The 18,621-nt window shown below is 41.9% G+C and overlaps 1 protein-coding gene across 4 annotated transcripts in view; it reads right to left on the bottom strand.

Annotated features, from left to right (window-relative positions):
- Window positions 1–18,621, bottom strand: part of CAPN3 (calpain 3) — a 29,495-nt gene that overhangs the window by 7,723 nt on the left and 3,151 nt on the right. Inside the window, exons 2-18 of one of the 4 annotated variants that reach the window (XM_077927249.1) lie at window positions 15,270–15,628; window positions 14,023–14,092; window positions 13,328–13,446; window positions 12,876–13,009; window positions 12,458–12,626; window positions 11,961–12,089; window positions 11,389–11,472; window positions 11,013–11,098; window positions 9,909–9,986; window positions 9,206–9,366; window positions 7,905–8,074; window positions 7,161–7,172; window positions 5,941–6,149; window positions 4,539–4,575; window positions 3,995–4,108; window positions 2,494–2,568; window positions 882–939 (exon numbers count right to left, since the gene is read on the bottom strand). In XM_077927249.1, the coding sequence (XP_077783375.1) occupies window positions 882–939; window positions 2,494–2,568; window positions 3,995–4,108; window positions 4,539–4,575; window positions 5,941–6,149; window positions 7,161–7,172; window positions 7,905–8,074; window positions 9,206–9,366; window positions 9,909–9,986; window positions 11,013–11,098; window positions 11,389–11,472; window positions 11,961–12,089; window positions 12,458–12,626; window positions 12,876–13,009; window positions 13,328–13,446; window positions 14,023–14,092; window positions 15,270–15,563 (1,999 nt within the window). In that variant the 5' untranslated portion in view covers window positions 15,564–15,628. Of the gene's footprint in view, window positions 1–881; window positions 940–2,493; window positions 2,569–3,602; window positions 3,619–3,994; window positions 4,157–4,538; window positions 4,576–5,940; window positions 7,116–7,160; window positions 7,173–7,904; window positions 8,075–9,205; window positions 9,367–9,908; window positions 9,987–11,012; window positions 11,099–11,388; window positions 11,473–11,960; window positions 12,090–12,457; window positions 12,627–12,875; window positions 13,010–13,327; window positions 13,447–14,022; window positions 14,093–15,269; window positions 15,629–18,621 lie in introns of those variants that run through there. The other 3 variants (XM_077927244.1, XM_028723949.2, XM_077927248.1) reach the window with 3 other exon arrangements.

Below are 18,621 nucleotides of genomic sequence, written 5' to 3'. Positions count from 1 at the left end.
TATGATGATGATGATTTATTAGTTGCTCATTAACAAGGTATCCAAGTGACTTACATTTAAAAGTGTAAACATAAATACATTATATCATTAAACAATCTATGGGCTCTTAAATTGTGGGAGGTATTATTTTTGTTTGCTAATACAGTGGTGCCTGGGGGGGGGGGGACAAGGGCTTTTCTTCCCACCCCAGCATTTTAAAATCACCCCGGGACAGCGGAGGACTTCTCCGCTGTCCGGGGCGATTTAAAAGCCCCTGGGAAGGCAGGCAGGGGGGACAAAGACTTTTGCCCCCCGCCAGCCTTCAGAAGAGGTCCTGGACCTCTTCTGAAGGCGGGCGGGGGGCGAAAGTCTTTGCTCCCCCCCGCCTGCCTTCAAAAGCCGTCCGGGATAGCAGGAAGCGCTTCCCTGCTATCCCGGACTGCTTTTAAAATGCTGGCGGTGGGAAGCAAAGCCTTTCGGCCCCCTCCGGCCTTCCTGGACCTCTTCTGAAGGCCGGAGGGGGGGAAAGGCTTTGCTCCCTACCACCAGCATTTAAAAGAGGTCCCCGGAGATTTCCCTATGGGCTTTCTTCTTGCGAAGCAAGCCCATAGGGAAATTCGTCTTGCGAAGCACCTCGCAAACGGAAAACCCTTTCGTCTTGCGGGTTTTCCGTCTTGCGAGGCATTCGTCTTGCGGGGTACCACTGTATGTATTATTGTGTTTTTTTCTATTGTAAACTGCCCTGCGATCCTCACATGAAGGGCGGTACAGTATAGAAATTTATTTTTTAAAAATAAATAAATAAATATGTAAGCAAAGAAGTGATACACATGCAAAACCCCAGGGTCTGGTAAATTTTTTGGCAGGCAGAATAAAAGGAAAGAAAGGGAAACCAAGCTTACGTTTCTTCAGAACATTGTTGAGGACATTCTGGAGTTCATCAGCACTGATCTCCATGTCCTGTGAGGAAAAGAATGGGGCAAGAAAGTGGAAAAGTTAATCAGGGAGTAAAAAAAAAGGTCTGTATAGTAAAAGCCATGGTTTTCCCAGTAGTGATGTATGGAAGTGAGAGCTGGACCATAAAGAAGGCTGATCGCCGAAGAATTGATGCTTTTGAATTATGGTGCTGGAGGAGACTCTTGAGAGTCCCATGGACTGCAAGAAGATCAAACCTATCCATTCTTAAGGAAATCAGCCTTGAGTGCTCACTGGAAGGACAGATCGTGAAGCTGAGGCTCCAATACTTTGGCCACCTCATGAGAAAAAAAGACTCCCTGGAAAAGACCCAGATGTTGAGAAAGATGGAGGGCAAAAGGAGAAGGGGACGCAGGGGACGAGATGGTTGGATAGTGTTCTCGAAGCTACCAGCATGAGTTTGACCAAACTGCGGGAGGCAGTGGAAGACTCTTTCCACAGCAGGAATGTGTGCATGCAGATGTGGACAAAGGAAATGTACTTAGGCGCTTAGAAGCGGATTTCTAACATGACAGAGAAGGTGGCCTAATTCAAAATTAGAGCAGGCTGTGTAGGATAACCAGATGGAAAAGAGGACAGAGCTCCAATGTATTATTGTAGTTGTGTAGAAGAGGAATTTTCACCCCAATAACCCTCATGATTGTTTGTGAACTTGTGAACTGGATCAGTGTATATAGATACGCTATAAAGGTAAAGGGACCCCTGACCATTAGGTCCAGTCGTGGCCGACTCTGGCGTTGCGGCGCTCATCTCGCTTTATTGGCCAAGGGAGCCGGCGTACAGCTTCCAGGTCATGTGGCCAGCATGACTAAGCCACTTCTGGCGAACCAGAGCAGCACACGGAAATGCCGTTTACCTTCCTGCCGGAGCGGTACTTATTTATTTGCACTTTGACGTGCTTTCGAACTTCTAGGTTGGCAGGAGCAGGGACCAAGCAACGGGAGCTCACCCCGTCGTGGGGATGCGAACCACCAACCTTCTGATCAGCAAGCCCTAGGCTCTGTAGTTTAACCCACAGCACCACCTGTGTCCCTTCATATAGCTTACCTCAAACATGAAATTCCATTTAACCAGAGATGTATGACAAGAGACAGTGGGTACATTGGAAACTAAGCTGCTCTGTTAAGGACAGGTCATTTTATCACACAAAAATATTTTGAGACAATTCAGACTAGCACACCCAGCAGAATGTTAGGCTACTTCAGAGTTTATAGTTATAGTCTGGATCATTTTAATTTGAAGACTGTATCTAGATTATATAGCTGGAGTTATGAAAATTAAACATCTTCCTTTGTAAGGGTGGAACAGGAGTAGAGGGAAGCTGTGCCACCCCCAGTTTTGCCACCTACAAATAGGGTGGATAATTTTGGGGGACCATTTTCATTCAGCCCTAAATTTGCACTGACAGGAAGGATACAGACTTTCAAATATTCTGCAATTAGCTTTACATAGCTTAAGGCATTGGATAAACTACTTATGTCTTTATTTACAAGTTGCCAGTATTGGTCTGACACAAAATAGAAGCAGTTGTGTACTCACATCTCCAGCAATTTGCCGGAAAATATTTCTGAACTGTTTCTCTTCTTCACTCTCCTTGGAATCTCTTTGTGCAGGCTGCAAAGACACAAAATGCAAAGGATTGATTGAAATGAAACTAATGATCAATGAGTTTTTGGAAGAGAAAAGATGGTGTTTATTGGGACGCTTCCTTGCAATTCAACCAAATGACACTTCATTCTGAGTTTATATTTGGGTGCGTGGGTGATTTCTGCAACATGCCATTAACTCAATAATAGGGCCTTAGAGGTTGATTTATACTGGATCATCCATACATCATTCTGCTTTATTACTTGTTCTGCAATGCTTCTCCAGTGTTACCACATTATTGCTGGAGGGACACTCTGTCACTATAGCGCAATAAAAGTGGGACAGGAAATAAACCAGGCCATTTGTGGCATAAAAAGTAACAGGATTTCAGCAGGAAGTTACAGGACATGCACCGATCAGAAACAAAGCAATGTGTCTACCCCAAACCTTTCGCAGGACATCTGGAGAGGTCCCAAGTCAGTCAGGCTCTTCGCATCCCCCTATTTTTGATTACTTCTTTGGGAGCTACTCTGTCCATGGACCTGTCAAAGGTGCTTTGTTTGATGCCTCAGCACTTTCTAAGGCTGCAATCCTATTAACACATACTTAGGAATAACTCCCATTGATAATGGTGGGACTTACTGCTGAGTAAACATGCATAACACCAGGCTCTGTGGTTCCCAGAGTAAGAATTGTTTCTGCTTCACTGGTTGTTCTCTTGCTGGCGCTAAACCATGGTTTGACTTACTGTTATGCCCAAACCTGTGCTCATGGTTTGTCTCACTCCAGACAAACTATGAGTTGTACCAAAGATTTGTTCTTGGTTTGCCACTCATGGTTTGTCTGAAGGGGGTTTGGTCGTAATATTAAGTCAAACAAGGACTTAGCCTCAGGTAGCATTGCAGCAGCAGAACCAGGGTGGGGGAGATGGAGCACAGCTGTGCCACCACAATCTTTTCCTCTGGAAACCTGCACATTTGGTTATTCATGCTAAACCATGGTTTGACTTAGCTTTACATGCAAACAGGGTCATGAGCATTGTTATGTATTGAAGTTCTCACCCTGGCCACCAGGAGTATTGTGTATGTAGTTTTCACTCAGGTCCACGTCAGTTATTTTAGGCGGGAAACCCTGGGTTGTTGTTGCTACATTGTTGACAGCCGGCTGCCTATAAAAGCAGGCCGGCTGAGCTGTTTGCTGTTCAGTTCTGTCCAGCTTACAAATAAAGAACTGCTCTGGAGAAATTGCTGTGTCGTCTGCTATGTTCGCCCACAACTTATGTTTGTTTTCCTCTGTAAGGAATAATTCTCCCAAGGAGATGTTTTCCGAAGGAGGCAAATATTATGTCTGAAGCCGCATGCTTGCTGTGTGAGCAGGTTTAGACCCTGTTCAGCCACGTGGACATGCTAGTTAGAGCACACACAGCTTTCCTCATGCTGACCGATACAGAAACCTCATCACTTTTCTTTTTCTTATCTGTGCTTGCTTTCCCCTTGTCCTTTTTAGGCCCATCATCACCTTTCGGATCCTTGTTCTTGTTTGCTCTGTCTGAGACAAATATGATTGGCTAGAGAGAGAGGTGAAGAAGAAGTGGAGAAGCAGCAGCAAATCAGAGCGTGGCAGTTAGAAAGAGGGCAGTGAATTCACAAAGCACAGTCTACATATTGGCTCGTCATCACACACCCTGGTGCCATCAGATTTGTCAGTTAGACACCCACTCAGTGAATAAAATAATATTAATAAGCTGAGAGTAAAGAAGGCTCAGGGGTGGGTTTTTCATCACTCTGATATGTGTGTTTTAAAAGCACACGGCAAGTTTGTACATTTCTGGTATTGCAGCCATTCTACAGCACAAACAGCAGCAATTCTGCAATTGCAATGAAATTTAGAAACGGGCAATAGTGTCTGACAGAGTGACATCAGTTATAACCTTTCATGTCATTTCACGAATCAACCAAGGGCTCCAATAGGAAAAACGTGAAATACAATGTACTCACAGAAAGATGTCCTACTTCAATCTTGTTTTCAACTTCCCTGTAAAATTGAAAGGGTTGAGTAAAGGGAGAAAGGATGGGAAGAGGGATAAGATATTTCTATGATGTGCATCTTTTTACTTGGCTTGGAAAGCACTGCATGATGACATGTTTCAATAGAGAAGCCAGGCTTGGATTTAAGCAGCCTTTCTTTGTACACAGCACAATTCTATTCATGTTTTCTCATAAGCAAGTTCCACTGTGTTCATTGGTAAGTGTGCGTCAAATGGCAGCCTTAGATTGCAAACATTCTAATCCAGGTGTATAACAAAAGAGCACAGCATGATGGACAGGGGGACAAAGAGTTTGCTGCCTTTGTGTAATGAGATGGTGCAGAAATCCCTGGTTCCAGTATTACTTTACCCATGGAGTGGCCTTAGATCAGGAGTGAGGAACCTTAGGCCCCAGGGGCCAAATGTGGCCCCTCAGGTTGCTCTATTTGGTCTTCAGGACTCTCCTTAGGCCACAGCCCTCCACAGCTCTGGTCTACCATACCCTCTTCAAGTGTTCTGCCTGGCTGGAATGTATCCTTGAAATGTGATAACATCTCTTGTTTACCTGGATGGAAGATAATGAGATGGGAGTATAGAAACCTTTGACTTTTGACTCCATGTGACTTTTCAGCCAACAGGACACATTCCTTTATAGGGAACCTTCCAAATGCCACATGCCATTGTCAGGTGAGGCAACAGAGGTAGTGCAACTTTTTGCAATATGCTACATCACCTTTGTTGCCCACCTGGCACGGTCATGTGGCCCCTGGAAAGTTCTCTATAAGGCAAGGTGGCCCTCAGGTTAAAAAAAAAGGTAACCTACCCCTGCCTGAGGAAAATCATTTTTGCCTCAGCCATCCCCATCTGCAATATGTGAAGAATAACACTTGAAATCTAATAATAATAATAAAATAATAATAATAATAATAATAATAATAATAGAAGAAGAAGAATAACACGGAAATCATGGGCCATCCAATTAAGTTGAATGTTGGAAGATCCAGGACAGACAAAAGGAAGCACTATTCCACACAGGACATAGTTAAAGTGTGGAAGGTTCTTCTGCTAGATGTAGTGATGGCCACCAACTTGGCTGGTTTTAAGACAGAATAAGACAAATTCATGGAGGATATATTGTTCCATCTCCACTGTCTGAGGCAGTACGCCTCTGAATACCAGTTGCTGGAAATGATACATGGAGAGAGGGCTATTGTGCTCGGGTCCTGCTTACGGGGTTTCCCTTAGGCATCTGATTGGCTCCTGGGAGAACAGGATGCTGCACTAGATGGGCCTTAGATCTGATCCAGCGGGTTTCTTCTTGTGTTCTTAGGCACAAAATGTTTTGGAATACAAAACTCGGATCTTCTACTTACTCCGAATGACTTTGTTTTTCTGAGAAAACTCTTAGGATAAAATCTCCCTCTTGGTGAGGTTCATACGTGGATGGGATGATGACATATTCATTTGGAGGCAACCGGAAGCGTTCGGAGACCTCTCTCATGTTTATGTAGCTCTTGCACTTTACTTTGGAGGCATTGTAGAGGAAAAAATCCTTCTGTAAATGCTTCTTGTCGCCCTGCATCTGTAAACAAAAACAATAAATTGCGGAACAAAAAACTGTGTACGCCCCAGAACTTTCAAACGACATGCTTAAAAACAGACAGCAGAGCTCCGTTGACCACTTGGCAATGTATTGCACCTAAATACATTGCCACAATCCAGCTATGGTTAGATAGATGTGACTAAGAGCTGAACTGGATATAGTGTAAAAGATATTTGATCAGGATCTTCTCTTTCTAATTCAGTGCAGGCACATGGGCTTGCTCATTTGCTTGGGAAAGTGATGTTGCAACAGATGCTGTAATTTTGCCAACCTGCTCTGGGTGGTTGAATATTCCATCCTGCCCATTTCTCACTTCCCCAAACAAATTAATAAGCCCAATGCAGATGCTTTGAAGAAAAACAAGAAACCCCAGATCAGAATTTCCTGCATCCTATCTAGTTGGCCATAACTGCTTCTGCTGGTTTCAATGGGATTTAGTCATGATGGCTACAGATGACCTGTTTAATCCTTCTTTCCATGTGATGAAACTTGAAGGGTGGTTTAGGATTGTAAACTACTCACATTATCTAGAAACATTACCATCAAATGATGGGTGACATTTATTTAAAAGTATGTGACAGGTTGTATCTCTGCTTGAGTGATTTCTCCAAATTCTATGTAGTTACATATAAAACATATTCTCATATTTTCAATGAAACCATACAGATAGTTTTCTACATATAATACTCCACACCTTTCATTTCTGGTAACACATTCCTCTTTTAATATTGTTATGTGTGCTTTTGGATATTACCTCTTGCATGTGTATCTGAGTGCATGGCTTGGGACGCCTGACACAGGAAAAATACAAATGTCTAAGATATGTGCAAATCCACCCTTCACATTTATGGCAAGTCACTATTAAGAAACATGAATGGACACTTCCAAACAGCTGTCACAGAGAAGCATAAAAGCAGTAATATTTGAGAACATTAAACCGAGAAGATATTTGAGAACATTCCACCAGGTCTGTCTTCATTCTGTTCATACCTCTTTTGGCACCTGAGATAAAAACAACATAGAAATTCCATTAGAAATGGATGGAGGAAAGCTTATTGCATATTTATTTACATCTACCACCCACAGCCTAAGTTCACAGCTTTGACAAACATCTGCTGAGTGAAAATCTAAGTAGCAGCTTCTGTATTTCATTTACTTAGGGAGGTATATAAGACAATGCCTCTGCCTGTGTGTGGTCCTGGGCTCTTTCCAAAATTAATCAAATTGATAGTTAAAGTTAGTAAGTAAGGGACAAAATCAATAAGAAGCTGATTTAAACATTGCCTTAAAAGCCAATCTTTGGGAAGCAACAAACCACTAAGTAGATAGGTAAACTGGTAACCATTCTTTTAATTCCACAATTATACAAGGACTTGTGATTTCTTCTATGTTGTGGGCCAATTTTCACCATCAGTTCCAGCCAGCGCATCACAACTAATAGGCGTTTTAGTCCAAAACATCTGGAGGGCATGAAGCTGGCAAAGGCTGTTATATAAGCATTATGCAAGGGTCTACAGTTTACAAAAATAATATTTTTGAAGTAGCTCATGTCATGTTTTATGAGTGTGATGTTTAAAAGCAGACTACTGCTATATTCCCCTTTCACAGCTTGCTTCACATACAGTCAGATGGCTATGAGAGGAACATATATCACTGGGGCCAGAACTGGACCAGCTCTATTGTTCAGTTCTAACTGAGGCGACAAGTAACACAGCAGTGTGGCAACTATGCTACCTCATAGATGGCAAAGCCAATAGTGAGGAGCTTGGCTCCCAGCTTGCGTTCTTTCCTCCTGTTCTTCTGCATCAGCGCAACTAGGAAACTGCACGCAACTTCGTCATCTTCTGGGTCATCATCTTCTTCCAGGAGTTTCAAGCGGTACTGAGGATTGGTCCAAAATGTGTCTGTAACCCACCCCAAAACATTTAAATTTGAAGTAATATTTTAACACTCAAAACAGTTATATTGACAGTCCCTGTGGTAATCATTCCCCCCTCCAGTTTTGATATATAATTCTTTCAGAAAATGAAATTTGGCATTTTTTAATGTATTTGTAGACTTTTCTCTGGGCAAAGCAAACAGACCTGCTTTATTATGAACTTCACCATGTTTGCTCTCCACACTTCTCTGGAATAAGATGCTCATTTAAAGCAGGGGTGGCTAAACTGTTCTGGTCAGAGGGCCTCATACCCTCCTGGCCAATACTCATACATGACGTGCCAGCAGTGGGAGTGGCCAAAGTGGGCATGACCCCTGTTTCTCATATGCACACGTGGAAGAAGCTGGGATGGGGCAGAGCCATTATGTTTTCTTCCCAGAAGATGGGTCCTTGTTTCTTACCAGGAGGGAGAGGGACAGATGGCATGGGAAGTCAATGCAGTGCAAATGCACTGGCAGGAGAACTGAATTGGCTGCACTGATAAGTTTGCACAATGCTGACCATCCGCCAGGAAGCGAGCAAAGCAGCTCTGTTCCATCCAGAGAAACACTTCTGACACACAGGCGAAGAAAAATGCCCTCCTTAAAAACTGGCCAAACACAACTGTTTGAAAAGAAAAGGCATCCTGTCCTTGATTTTAGAAAGCACATACATGTATTGCATGAGGCAGCATTTTAGAGGCATCCCCTTCTGTGTTTGAGAGATAGAGGAATACCTCTTATAAGATAGACACTCTTATGATCTTTTTATAAATACTTCTTTCTCCTATTTTTAAAAAATATTCTGCCTGATTAATCAGAGGATTCTCTAAAACATTTTACAGTGGTACCTCTGGTTACAAACTTAATTTGTTCCAGAAGTCCGTTCTTAACCTGAAATTGTTCTTAACCTGAGGTACCACTTTAGCTAATGGGGCCGACTGCTGCCGCCGCACCACCAGCAGGCGATTTCTGTTCTCATCCTGAGGTAAAGTTCTTAACCTGAGGTACTACTTCCAGGTTAGCGGAGTCTGTAACCCAAAGTGTTTGTAACCCAAGGTGTTTGTATCCCAAGGTACCACTGTAATGCCATTCGAATCAACCAATATTTTATTTACCTGGATAGTTTCGACAACCCCCTGCTGTGCAGCCTCGCACCCACCGCCCTTCGGTCACTGAAACAGTCCAGGTTTGAAGCTTATCAACCACCAGGGTATCAGGTGTGAGATTACACATCTCCAGCTTTGTGAAGTACCTGAGGAAATCCTGGAATGACATCCTAGAGGTAGAAAAATATATGGAAGAAACCTTCAATTCCCCAATACATTGATTGTAAGGCATCCAGAGTGGCTGGGACAACCCAGTCAGATGGGCAGGGTACAAATAACAAAATTCTTCTTCTTCACCTTCACATGATGTTGCGTACACACATCATTTGAATGCCCATCAACTTGGGGGTGGCGGCCCCCTCAAATATTTTATTGGGGGAGCCAATGGGACCTTAGCCCCAAGAGTTGGCTCCTATGAAGTGGACTAATCTGGAGAAGGGCTTGTGGTTTGCCTCCAGACCAGTGGTTCCCAACTGGGTGTCCACAGACACCAGGAGGTCCATGTAACCCACCTAGGTTGTCTGTGGCACCATTCACATAACAAAAACTACAATAGATATACCCACATTTTCAAAAGCATGGTTCCATGGCTTAGCTCTGGGGGAAAACAGCTCATTGGGAACCACTAATCTAAGACAGTAGATTCTGAGTCAGACATAGGACTGAAGGAAAAGCATATTGAGAGAGAGAGAGAGAGACTTGGGATATTTACCAGAATTCCCCATCCTCTGCAACTTTATGTTGTAGGCGGGTCTTCTCTGCTTTGTCAATAACATTCCATTCATCTGAACTGCAATATAATGAAGAAGAAACTTTCAGTATACAACTGATTTTTTAAAAGGTAAATGTGCTTTGCTTCTCAAATCATAAATCAAGATACAAACTTTTCTGTGCTGGATCTAGAGATTAAAAGTTTACCCTTTGTTTGTTAAGCAAATGGTGAACTGCATTTAAAGTATTTTTCACTCTATAGGGCACACTGGCCCACAGGGTGCACCTAGTTTTGGGAGGGGAATAAAGAAAAAAAAATATTCCCCCCCCAGGCGCGGGGCTGGGGCGGGGGAAGCCCGAGCTTCCCCCGACCCCAGCCCCCAGAACAGGCTGCTATCTGCAAGCCTTGGGAGCCCGGCGGGAACTCCCGCCGGTCTCCCCAGGCTTGCGGATATCTGCCCGAAGCCCGGCGTGCGCTCCTCTGCGCTCCCCGGGTTTCGGGCTGCAGGCTGCTGTCCGCAAGCCTTGGGAGCCCGGAGGGAACTCCCGCGGGCTCCCAAGGCTTGCGGATAGCTTCCTGAAGCCTGCACTCGCCCCATAGGATGTACACACATTTCCCCTTCATTTTTGGAGGGGAAAAAGTACATCCTATAGGGCGAAAAGTATGGTAGTTACCTTTCAGAACAGGTGTTTAGGAAAGCAGTGAACATGTTACATAACTTGTTTACTCAAAACTTGATGGCTCACACTTGAATCTACAGGCCATTGAGTGGTATGAGGCAATACAAAAGCGCCATCACTGGTTCTGTATCAGTCATGGCCATTTCATAACCGAAAGACCACTTTGTACAGTAGTTCAGGCACTGAGTGATGAGTATTGCAGGTAGGAACTCACCCAATGACACTTTACCTGGGCATTACCCTCTTTCAAAACAGTTAAGCACACTTTAAAGCATCTTTGGAGAAATTACGTATATATCACTAACTTCTGAATTTCACACCAGAACAAAAAAAGGACATTTACCTTTCTTGGTAAACATGCAGAAGAACCAAAGTGTATTAAGTGAAAATAATATATATTTTAAAATCAAATGTCTTGACTCACTTGTCACTCCAGGCTCCATTCCATTCTACTTGCCCCCAAGGATTTCTTAGCCGCACGAGTTTTAGCTTGTCCCCTTTAAATGTTATCTTGGAAGGGGGGAAAACATAATTAATTCAACCAGCCTGTGTAGTATGCATCCTTTTACAGACTCCACCTTAAACGAGAACGGATGCTATCATTATTGGAGTCCCTTTAATATCTTCCCATTTTCTCTTCTAAACATGCTTTATTTACACCTCTGATCTTGACTGACACCAGTGAATATATTTTCCTTTCTTTTCAAGCTGAGGTTGCTTAACCACTTAATTTGTGTACGTGGGCTACATGATTTTTTGTACCCTAGCAAAACGCATTTACTTTTTGCATCTACACTTACTTCTTCCACTGCTGTAACTGAATAGGCATGACCTGTCACCAGTCCATTCGTCATGCGTCTCTCAAACAGCATTGGAACTACAAGCTGTAAAATGCAAAGGAAGCATGTTAAAAATAACAACGGTGCCATGTGCGGACAACATGTTCTGCCCATTTCCATTTTGTTTTCTTCTATTCCACATTCTTGAAAAGGAGAAGGCAAATTGATATGCATGTCCTGTGATAAAGATGAGGTTTCCTAATAGGGCAATAAAACAGAAGTTTTGCCATTTATATTCTAGAAGAACATCCTGCTTCATGGTCCATGTGCAGCTTTACAAATTGCTCTTACAATATACGATATACGATATCTTTATTGTCATTGTCCCATACAGAACAATGAAATTGCACAGCAATCCACGGTTTCTGCAGCAAATCCCAAAGCCAAACACACAGTTAGGCTTCAATCCTATATCCGCTTACTTGGGAGTAAGCCTCACTGGAACTTTATTGAATATTAATAGGATTTTACTGAGCAGAGTAAATCGATTTGTTTGCACGCAATAACCTAGGTTATTGGCAAGGAATACAAACCCTTTTCGTCATCTCCTCTGTCTGCTGGACTGAGTCATTTGGAAATTCATTCATATTCTTCAACATTTGGGCAATTAATAATCCAAGATTAGTTTCAGGAGCAGAGCCATAAATAAACCCTGAACTGTCCTGGAACAAAGAAAAGTGGGGAGGGAGGAAAATAATAGGAAGGCATTGTGAAAAATGAAGCAGAATAGCAAGATTAGTTAATAAAAGTTGGGGAAACAAGTTTTTATACCTCTATTTCCTCTTGCCCACAGGATAGAAGAATGTATGTTTTCACCAGTGACATAAGAGCACTAAAATGCTATCTCAAGTTTAGACTTAAATGTGGGGAATATTTGGTCCTCCATATGTTGCTGATCTACAACTCCCATCAACCCCAGCAAGCATGGCTAATGGCCAGGGATGATGGGAATGGTAGTTCAGTCTTATGCTTACTGAATATGAGTGGTATGAAAGTAACCCCAGAAAAGGCCTGGGATCAATGGATGTACCTCAATAGAGCAGGCCATGAGTGACCCTCTTTCAAAGGCATGTTTCATGATTTTATAGATATCTTTAGGAACATCCTTTATCTCATAGAACTCTGTTACTCCTCCTGTGAAATCTTCCATGGCCTCGGTGGTGTTACCTCCTTTGAGAGCCTCATAAGAGCCATGGAGCCTGAGAAGGAACAAGAAAACAAAATTAACACTCCAAATAAACTCTGATGATTCATTTTCATTTGGGTATAAGGTCATTTTTGAATCTGTTCTATTGTAAAATCAAAAAGCATCTGAATAATATACATTTGTTATAAGAATAACACATTATTTAATTTACCTCAGTTTAAACAGATGTACAGTTGAATAGGGGTATAATATACTTATGCATACAGTATACAGAAACGGAATGTGTAGAAAGTATATTTACTTTGCATAAGCTTTTTCCAGTAAGGCACTCCAAAATTCATTTTGCTGGGAGGATTTTGTGAAGACCAGTTGACTGCCGTACGTTGGTAAACGGTCATCAATGATAACTTCCACCCAATTTCCATAACGCCAAAACTGCAGAGAAAAAGATGATAGATGGATAGATAGATAGATAGATATAATTTGCAGTTAGATGTGTGTTAGAAAAAAGATGATGTGTGGATTGTGATTAAGAACTGGTTTGCTCACTATGATTGGGGCTAGACTTTGTGATGTGATAGTATTGTTAGATGATAGATAGATAGATAGATTTGTTAAGTGACAGTAGCAAATAAGTCATTAAAATAGGCCTTTGATATCAGTGCCTATTAATCTATTCCATGCTGCTGGTTACTGTAGCATAGCTGAACTGCAAAAGGGAGCATTTTCTTGTGTCTGATCAACAACTCATACCTGGAAGTGAAAGATTCCAGCATAATCTTTTATGAAGGTCTGCTCCCGTGGTATGACCCGGAACAACAATTTTTCATGCAAGGTGAGACAAGCAATGGCAGCCAGGAACCAACAGTCACCTGAGAAGAATTATATAGAGCAGGGCAAATTAAGTGTCAAAATTACTAGGAGGAACAGAGAATGTATGCCGCTGAAGGATTAGTGCTTCTACAAATATTTTTTTGGTCTTCAGAGCAATTTGCATTTAACTGGCATATATTAGTTAGGACAGGGCCGGCCCAAGACATTTTGGCACCTGAGGCAAATCACAAAATGGCACCCCACACGATTTTGGGTGGTGATGTGATTATTTATATCAGAAACAAGGGGGAAATAAAGATCTACATTGGGAACAAGGGGCTGAGTTAAGAATGTTGAATGTGGAAGTGTATGTCTAGAGACAACGGATAAAACAAACACTATTAGCTGTACTGCTAGATAAGTGTTTAATGGTTATTGTATAAAAACCAATTAAAAATTGTTTTGTTTTGTTTTCTGAAAAAAGAGGGGGTGAATGAAGATCTATATCATGGGGGTAAATCAAATCATACTTATCCAATATTTGAATTGGGAACCAAAGGCCATTGCAGGGGGAAAGGGACTTGCTAAATAAACTTATCAGACACACAAAACAGCTCTGAAGAAAGGACTTGTACCTAATTCTCCTTGACAAATGTCACTCCTGTTGGCTCCACCAATGATAAAGCGTGGATTCTCACAAATTTCCTACGGAACAGAAAGAAATTGCTGAAAAAGTTCACATTACTCTAAACCAACCGCTTATGTGCCACCTGAACCAAGCAAACTGTGGTTAATAATAATAATAATAATAATAATAATAATAATAATAATAAGTGAAAAATGCCAAGGCTCATTCTCTTTATGCCCAGATCCACACAGTGTGTGCTTTGATAATTAAAAGAAATTGTAAGCTGCACTGGCAATGGCTGCAAAACCTCTGCAATTTTGTTTATGATCAATTATATAAATTGATGGAATTGTATAAATATTGTGATAAATTATTTAATGAAAATGAAATGCAATGTTAAGGAAATAAAAGATGGTTGCTAATAAAAGCATTCCATTTTCGCTTACCTAGGAGTAAGTCTCATTGGAAATGTGGAATTTACTTCTGAGAAAACATGTACCTGATTAAGAGACCAGGCTTCAAATCCCCACTCAGCCATGAAGTTCTGTGGGCCAGTTACTGTCTCTCAGCCTAACCTACCTCACAGGGTTGTTGTGAAGATAAAATGGGAAGGAGGAGAACCATGTATACCACCTTGGAGGAAAGGTGGGCTATAAAGGGATAGTAAATTAATAAATAAGACTAAAATATGTCACCCATAGCATTTTACTGCCATTTAGAAACATGGCTATGTTTCTGCAGCATGCAAGTGTCTTCCCTATTTTTAGTGTATTTATTTACTAGAGTATAACTTGGATTCCATTAAATCATTGTAGATTTTTTTTTTCATAGAATGCACAAATTATGAAATCTTGTGCATTTCAGCCTTGAACTTCTGGTGGCTTTCAGCATGCTTCTAACTGAATACTCTTGATTGAATTTCCAGGGTTTGTCCACAGTAGAGTTTATTGTTTATTTGCAGCTGTTTGCATTCCCATTTAGTTTGTGTAGCCCTCACGGTGTTACTCACAAACAACACAAATCATGGTGTTTCCCCCTGAAAATTTGGATATACCTGACAAAAGGGATTTTTCAATAAATCAGGGTAAATCAGTTGAAGGAGCACGTGGAGCCTCTTAAAATCTCATCATTTCCCAGATATCATTTTTTCTATCTATGCTTTCTTTTTTTTGAACTTGGAACGGAAAAATGTCTTTATTACATTTGCAAACATCAAATATAGACAACTTTACGTGAGATAAGAAGCCTACTTACTAGTGGTCTCTTCCACTCAAATTTGACAGGGAGTTTTTGGCTGAAGAAGAGGGAGGAGTCATTAGCAGGGAAATCTGGATCCTCGTAAAGAATCTTCTTCTCAAGGCATTTCTTGTGGAGCTCATGAAAGGTCTTTTCCTTTACTCCAATGATGGGCTGGTTGCGGCTGAGGATAGCAGAGTATATCCCCGCTGGACCTCCGCCTGGTTCAGTTGTTGTGCTCATATGCTGGCGGGGAACCTGCCCAGCCCCCGTCTCTTGAACCACGGTGGCACCACCAACAGCCGACGGCATGGAGATCAGGTTTAGGCAAACTTATCAACTTAACAGAAACGAGCAAGTAAGGGAGATCTTACTGCCTGGAAGGAAGTGACAGGAAAGAGGAAGTTGCTCTGCAAACGGTTTCTCAGGCACAGATCTCTCTTTCCCTCCCTTTTGCCTGCAAAGGAGCTTCAAACAAATTTACGAAGAACCACCATGACACCAGGTTGTGCACGTTTCATCCTGAGAAAGCTGCTACAGGAAGCAAGAGAAATTGTTGGGTAACTTTCACCTCCGAATTGGTGTGTGCGAGCGTACCACTGGCATGCTTTCCAAAGGTTGCAGCTCAGAAAACTAAAAATAAACTCTCAGGGAGAGTGCCGATGTGGAGGCGGGGATGAAGAAAGTTCAGAGTTGCTTCTTTCAGAAGGACTGAAAGGCATTTGAAGTCACTTTTTCACCTCATGCAAAAAATCAAGCTAAGCCAAAACACAACCGAAATTTACAGGATGGCTTGAAAGTTCTTTTGCTAAACACACCTTAATGATAAGATAGGCCAACATGTTTAAGAGTCTATCATATAAACCATGTTTCTGCATATTTAGAAGCAACTTAGCAAAACTAGAATTCAAAGGACCATCATGCAGAGGCACCACCCAGTTGAATACTTAAGTCCTGAGAGTTTATGTTAATGTATTCAAATTATGTTTTATTCTCAGAGGGAATATTTCCTTCAGCTGCTGGGTAAATCTGCTAAGTTTTCCATCTATTGGTGTCTTGCCTAGCACAAGAAGACATAATTTAATCACCTTAAATAGAAAACAGGAATGAAGAGAAAGCAAATCTATCTACTGAGGAACACGTGCAACAATTTAATCTCTGTGAACTAATCTGCAGGTAGCACTCAACCGGAAAGCATTCTGAAGAATGATATCCAGATTTTACAGTGCCATGCCTGCTAATTTATTAATCTCAGTGTTTTTAACAGTACAGTACTAAACTGACCCTCCTCTCCTCATTCCTCTCAAAACAGATTAAGGAGAAGAATCTGAAAGAGCACCAGCTGCTCTTGAAGATCTCCTCACAGCAGCTGCCTAAAGGATGGGCTGTTCCACTCAATGCCCTGTTGCCTTATTCCTCTATTTAATTTTGGTTATGGGGCACACTGGGGTTGTCAAAGGGTAAGCCTCTTTTCACTCCTAAGGAATAAGTAATGAAAAATGGCAAGCTACTTGATCTGCAATCACTTTATTTTAAACATTCTATTGTGTTCATATTTTATATCCGGGTTCTGTTTACCTCTGATAGTGTGAGGCACATGCAAACTATCTTCTGGCAGCTGTGGCCAGGGGAAATACTAGAAGCAAATTAAGCTTGGTGAGCTCACTGCTATGCAAATACTCACATTCAGGTTACAGCAGCATTCTAACACCACCAGCACCAATGGCAGAATGCCGCAAACTGAGAAAAAAATCTGCCTACTTTTATTCTTTTGGTTTATTTCTCTACCAGTGCTGCCATTGGGAGAAAAAGAGAGCCTAAAGCTTTGGGCTCTCATAAACTGGCCTCAGATTGAAAGAATCTACTGTATCAAGATAGTCGTAAAAACTATTTTTAAACAAACCAGCTGGAGCACTGCTACGAAATCCCAGTCAACATTTTTCTGTGGAACACTTGGCACTGCCTCAATGCAATGTTCTGAACATGAGTAAGAATGATAACCAACTGTGACCACTACAGTTGGGCACAGACAACTGTTGGAGGCAGAAAACCAGTTACTGGGAACCACAGGTGGGGTGGCTGCTAAACTCCTGATTGACAGCTTTCTATAGGCATTTGGCTGGCCACTGTGAGAACAGGATGTTGGACTAGATAGCCTTTGGCATAATCGAGCAGTGTTGTGATGTCAGGCTCCAAAACTTATGTGCTTTTTCTTGGGGGTTAAGTCCGAAGTTGAACTTGCTTCCAGTTAAAAATACCTAGGCTCAATCTACTACACAAAACACAACAAGTAAAACTAACTTTAGCTTCAACAGACTAACCTTGGTTGATGTAATAGCATGCAAGCTTTCAAGTTACACAGAAACCTTTGTCACTGGTCAAGAAACACACGGATTCTAACAAGTTTGCCCCATAAAAGTTACCGCCTTAATTATTTGGAATTGGCTGCTATGATGTGTAGCTGAAGGAAGCTAAACAAAGCCAAGCTACCCAGTCTTTGAGATTGATTTTTACATCAGTGATTTGTGCCACTGGAACTAGAGCCACATCCTCTACAAGTTAGGGAAGCTTTGGTAACTGTGCCTAGGTTGTCACAAAATGACCTTGGCCTCTATCTTATGCTTATATTTATAAACTGCTATAGGTTTCTGCTGGTCTCAGCAGCTTCTATTTGACAAAAGAAAAAAAAGTGCAGTTGGGCTGAAGAAGACAACAGTAATAATACCATGTGACAACATTTAAACAGTTTTAAAGTATTTCTAAGTCCAGTGACAAGGGACACGGGTGGGGCTGTGGGTTAAACCAGAGAGCCTAGGACTTGCTGATCAGAAGGTCGGTGGTTCGAATCCCCGCGATGGGATGAGCTTCTGTTGCTCGGTCCCTGCTCCTGCCAACCTAGCAGTTTGAAAGCACGTCAAAGTGCAAGTAGATAAATAGGTACCACTCCGGTGGGAAGGTGAAGGCTACAATATAAGCACATTTATATCGAGTCTTTCTTCCACCATGAAGCTACAGGCAGTGTACATGCTGCCCAGATTCCAACTTGCTTAGCTTCAGAAAGTGCTTGCATAAAGTTCCCTCAAGACTATGCCCTGTGACCAGAATACACACTGTCCTCAGAACAGTACTATGGAATAAGTGAGCAAGAGCCCTTACATCCCTTGGAAAGCAGGCTTATGTGGATCAATTTACATTCACAGCATCTTAAAATGCAGTGATAGCAATTTGTTCAGCAAATCTTGGCTCTGCCAGACATTCTCTCTACAGAAAGGGGGAAAGTTCAGCAGCAGGTGGAACTATGTGCTAAGACACAGCAGGAAAATGTCTTTCAAATGTGTTGCTGCACATTGAAGGAGTTAGATTTTTCTAT

Source organism: Podarcis muralis, chromosome 1 (genome assembly GCF_964188315.1).
Source record: "Podarcis muralis chromosome 1, rPodMur119.hap1.1, whole genome shotgun sequence".
NCBI classification, from domain to species: Eukaryota; Metazoa; Chordata; class Lepidosauria; order Squamata; family Lacertidae; genus Podarcis; species Podarcis muralis.
The sequence above is the reverse complement of the archived record's forward strand: the minus strand, read 5'-3'. Positions and strand labels throughout refer to the sequence as shown.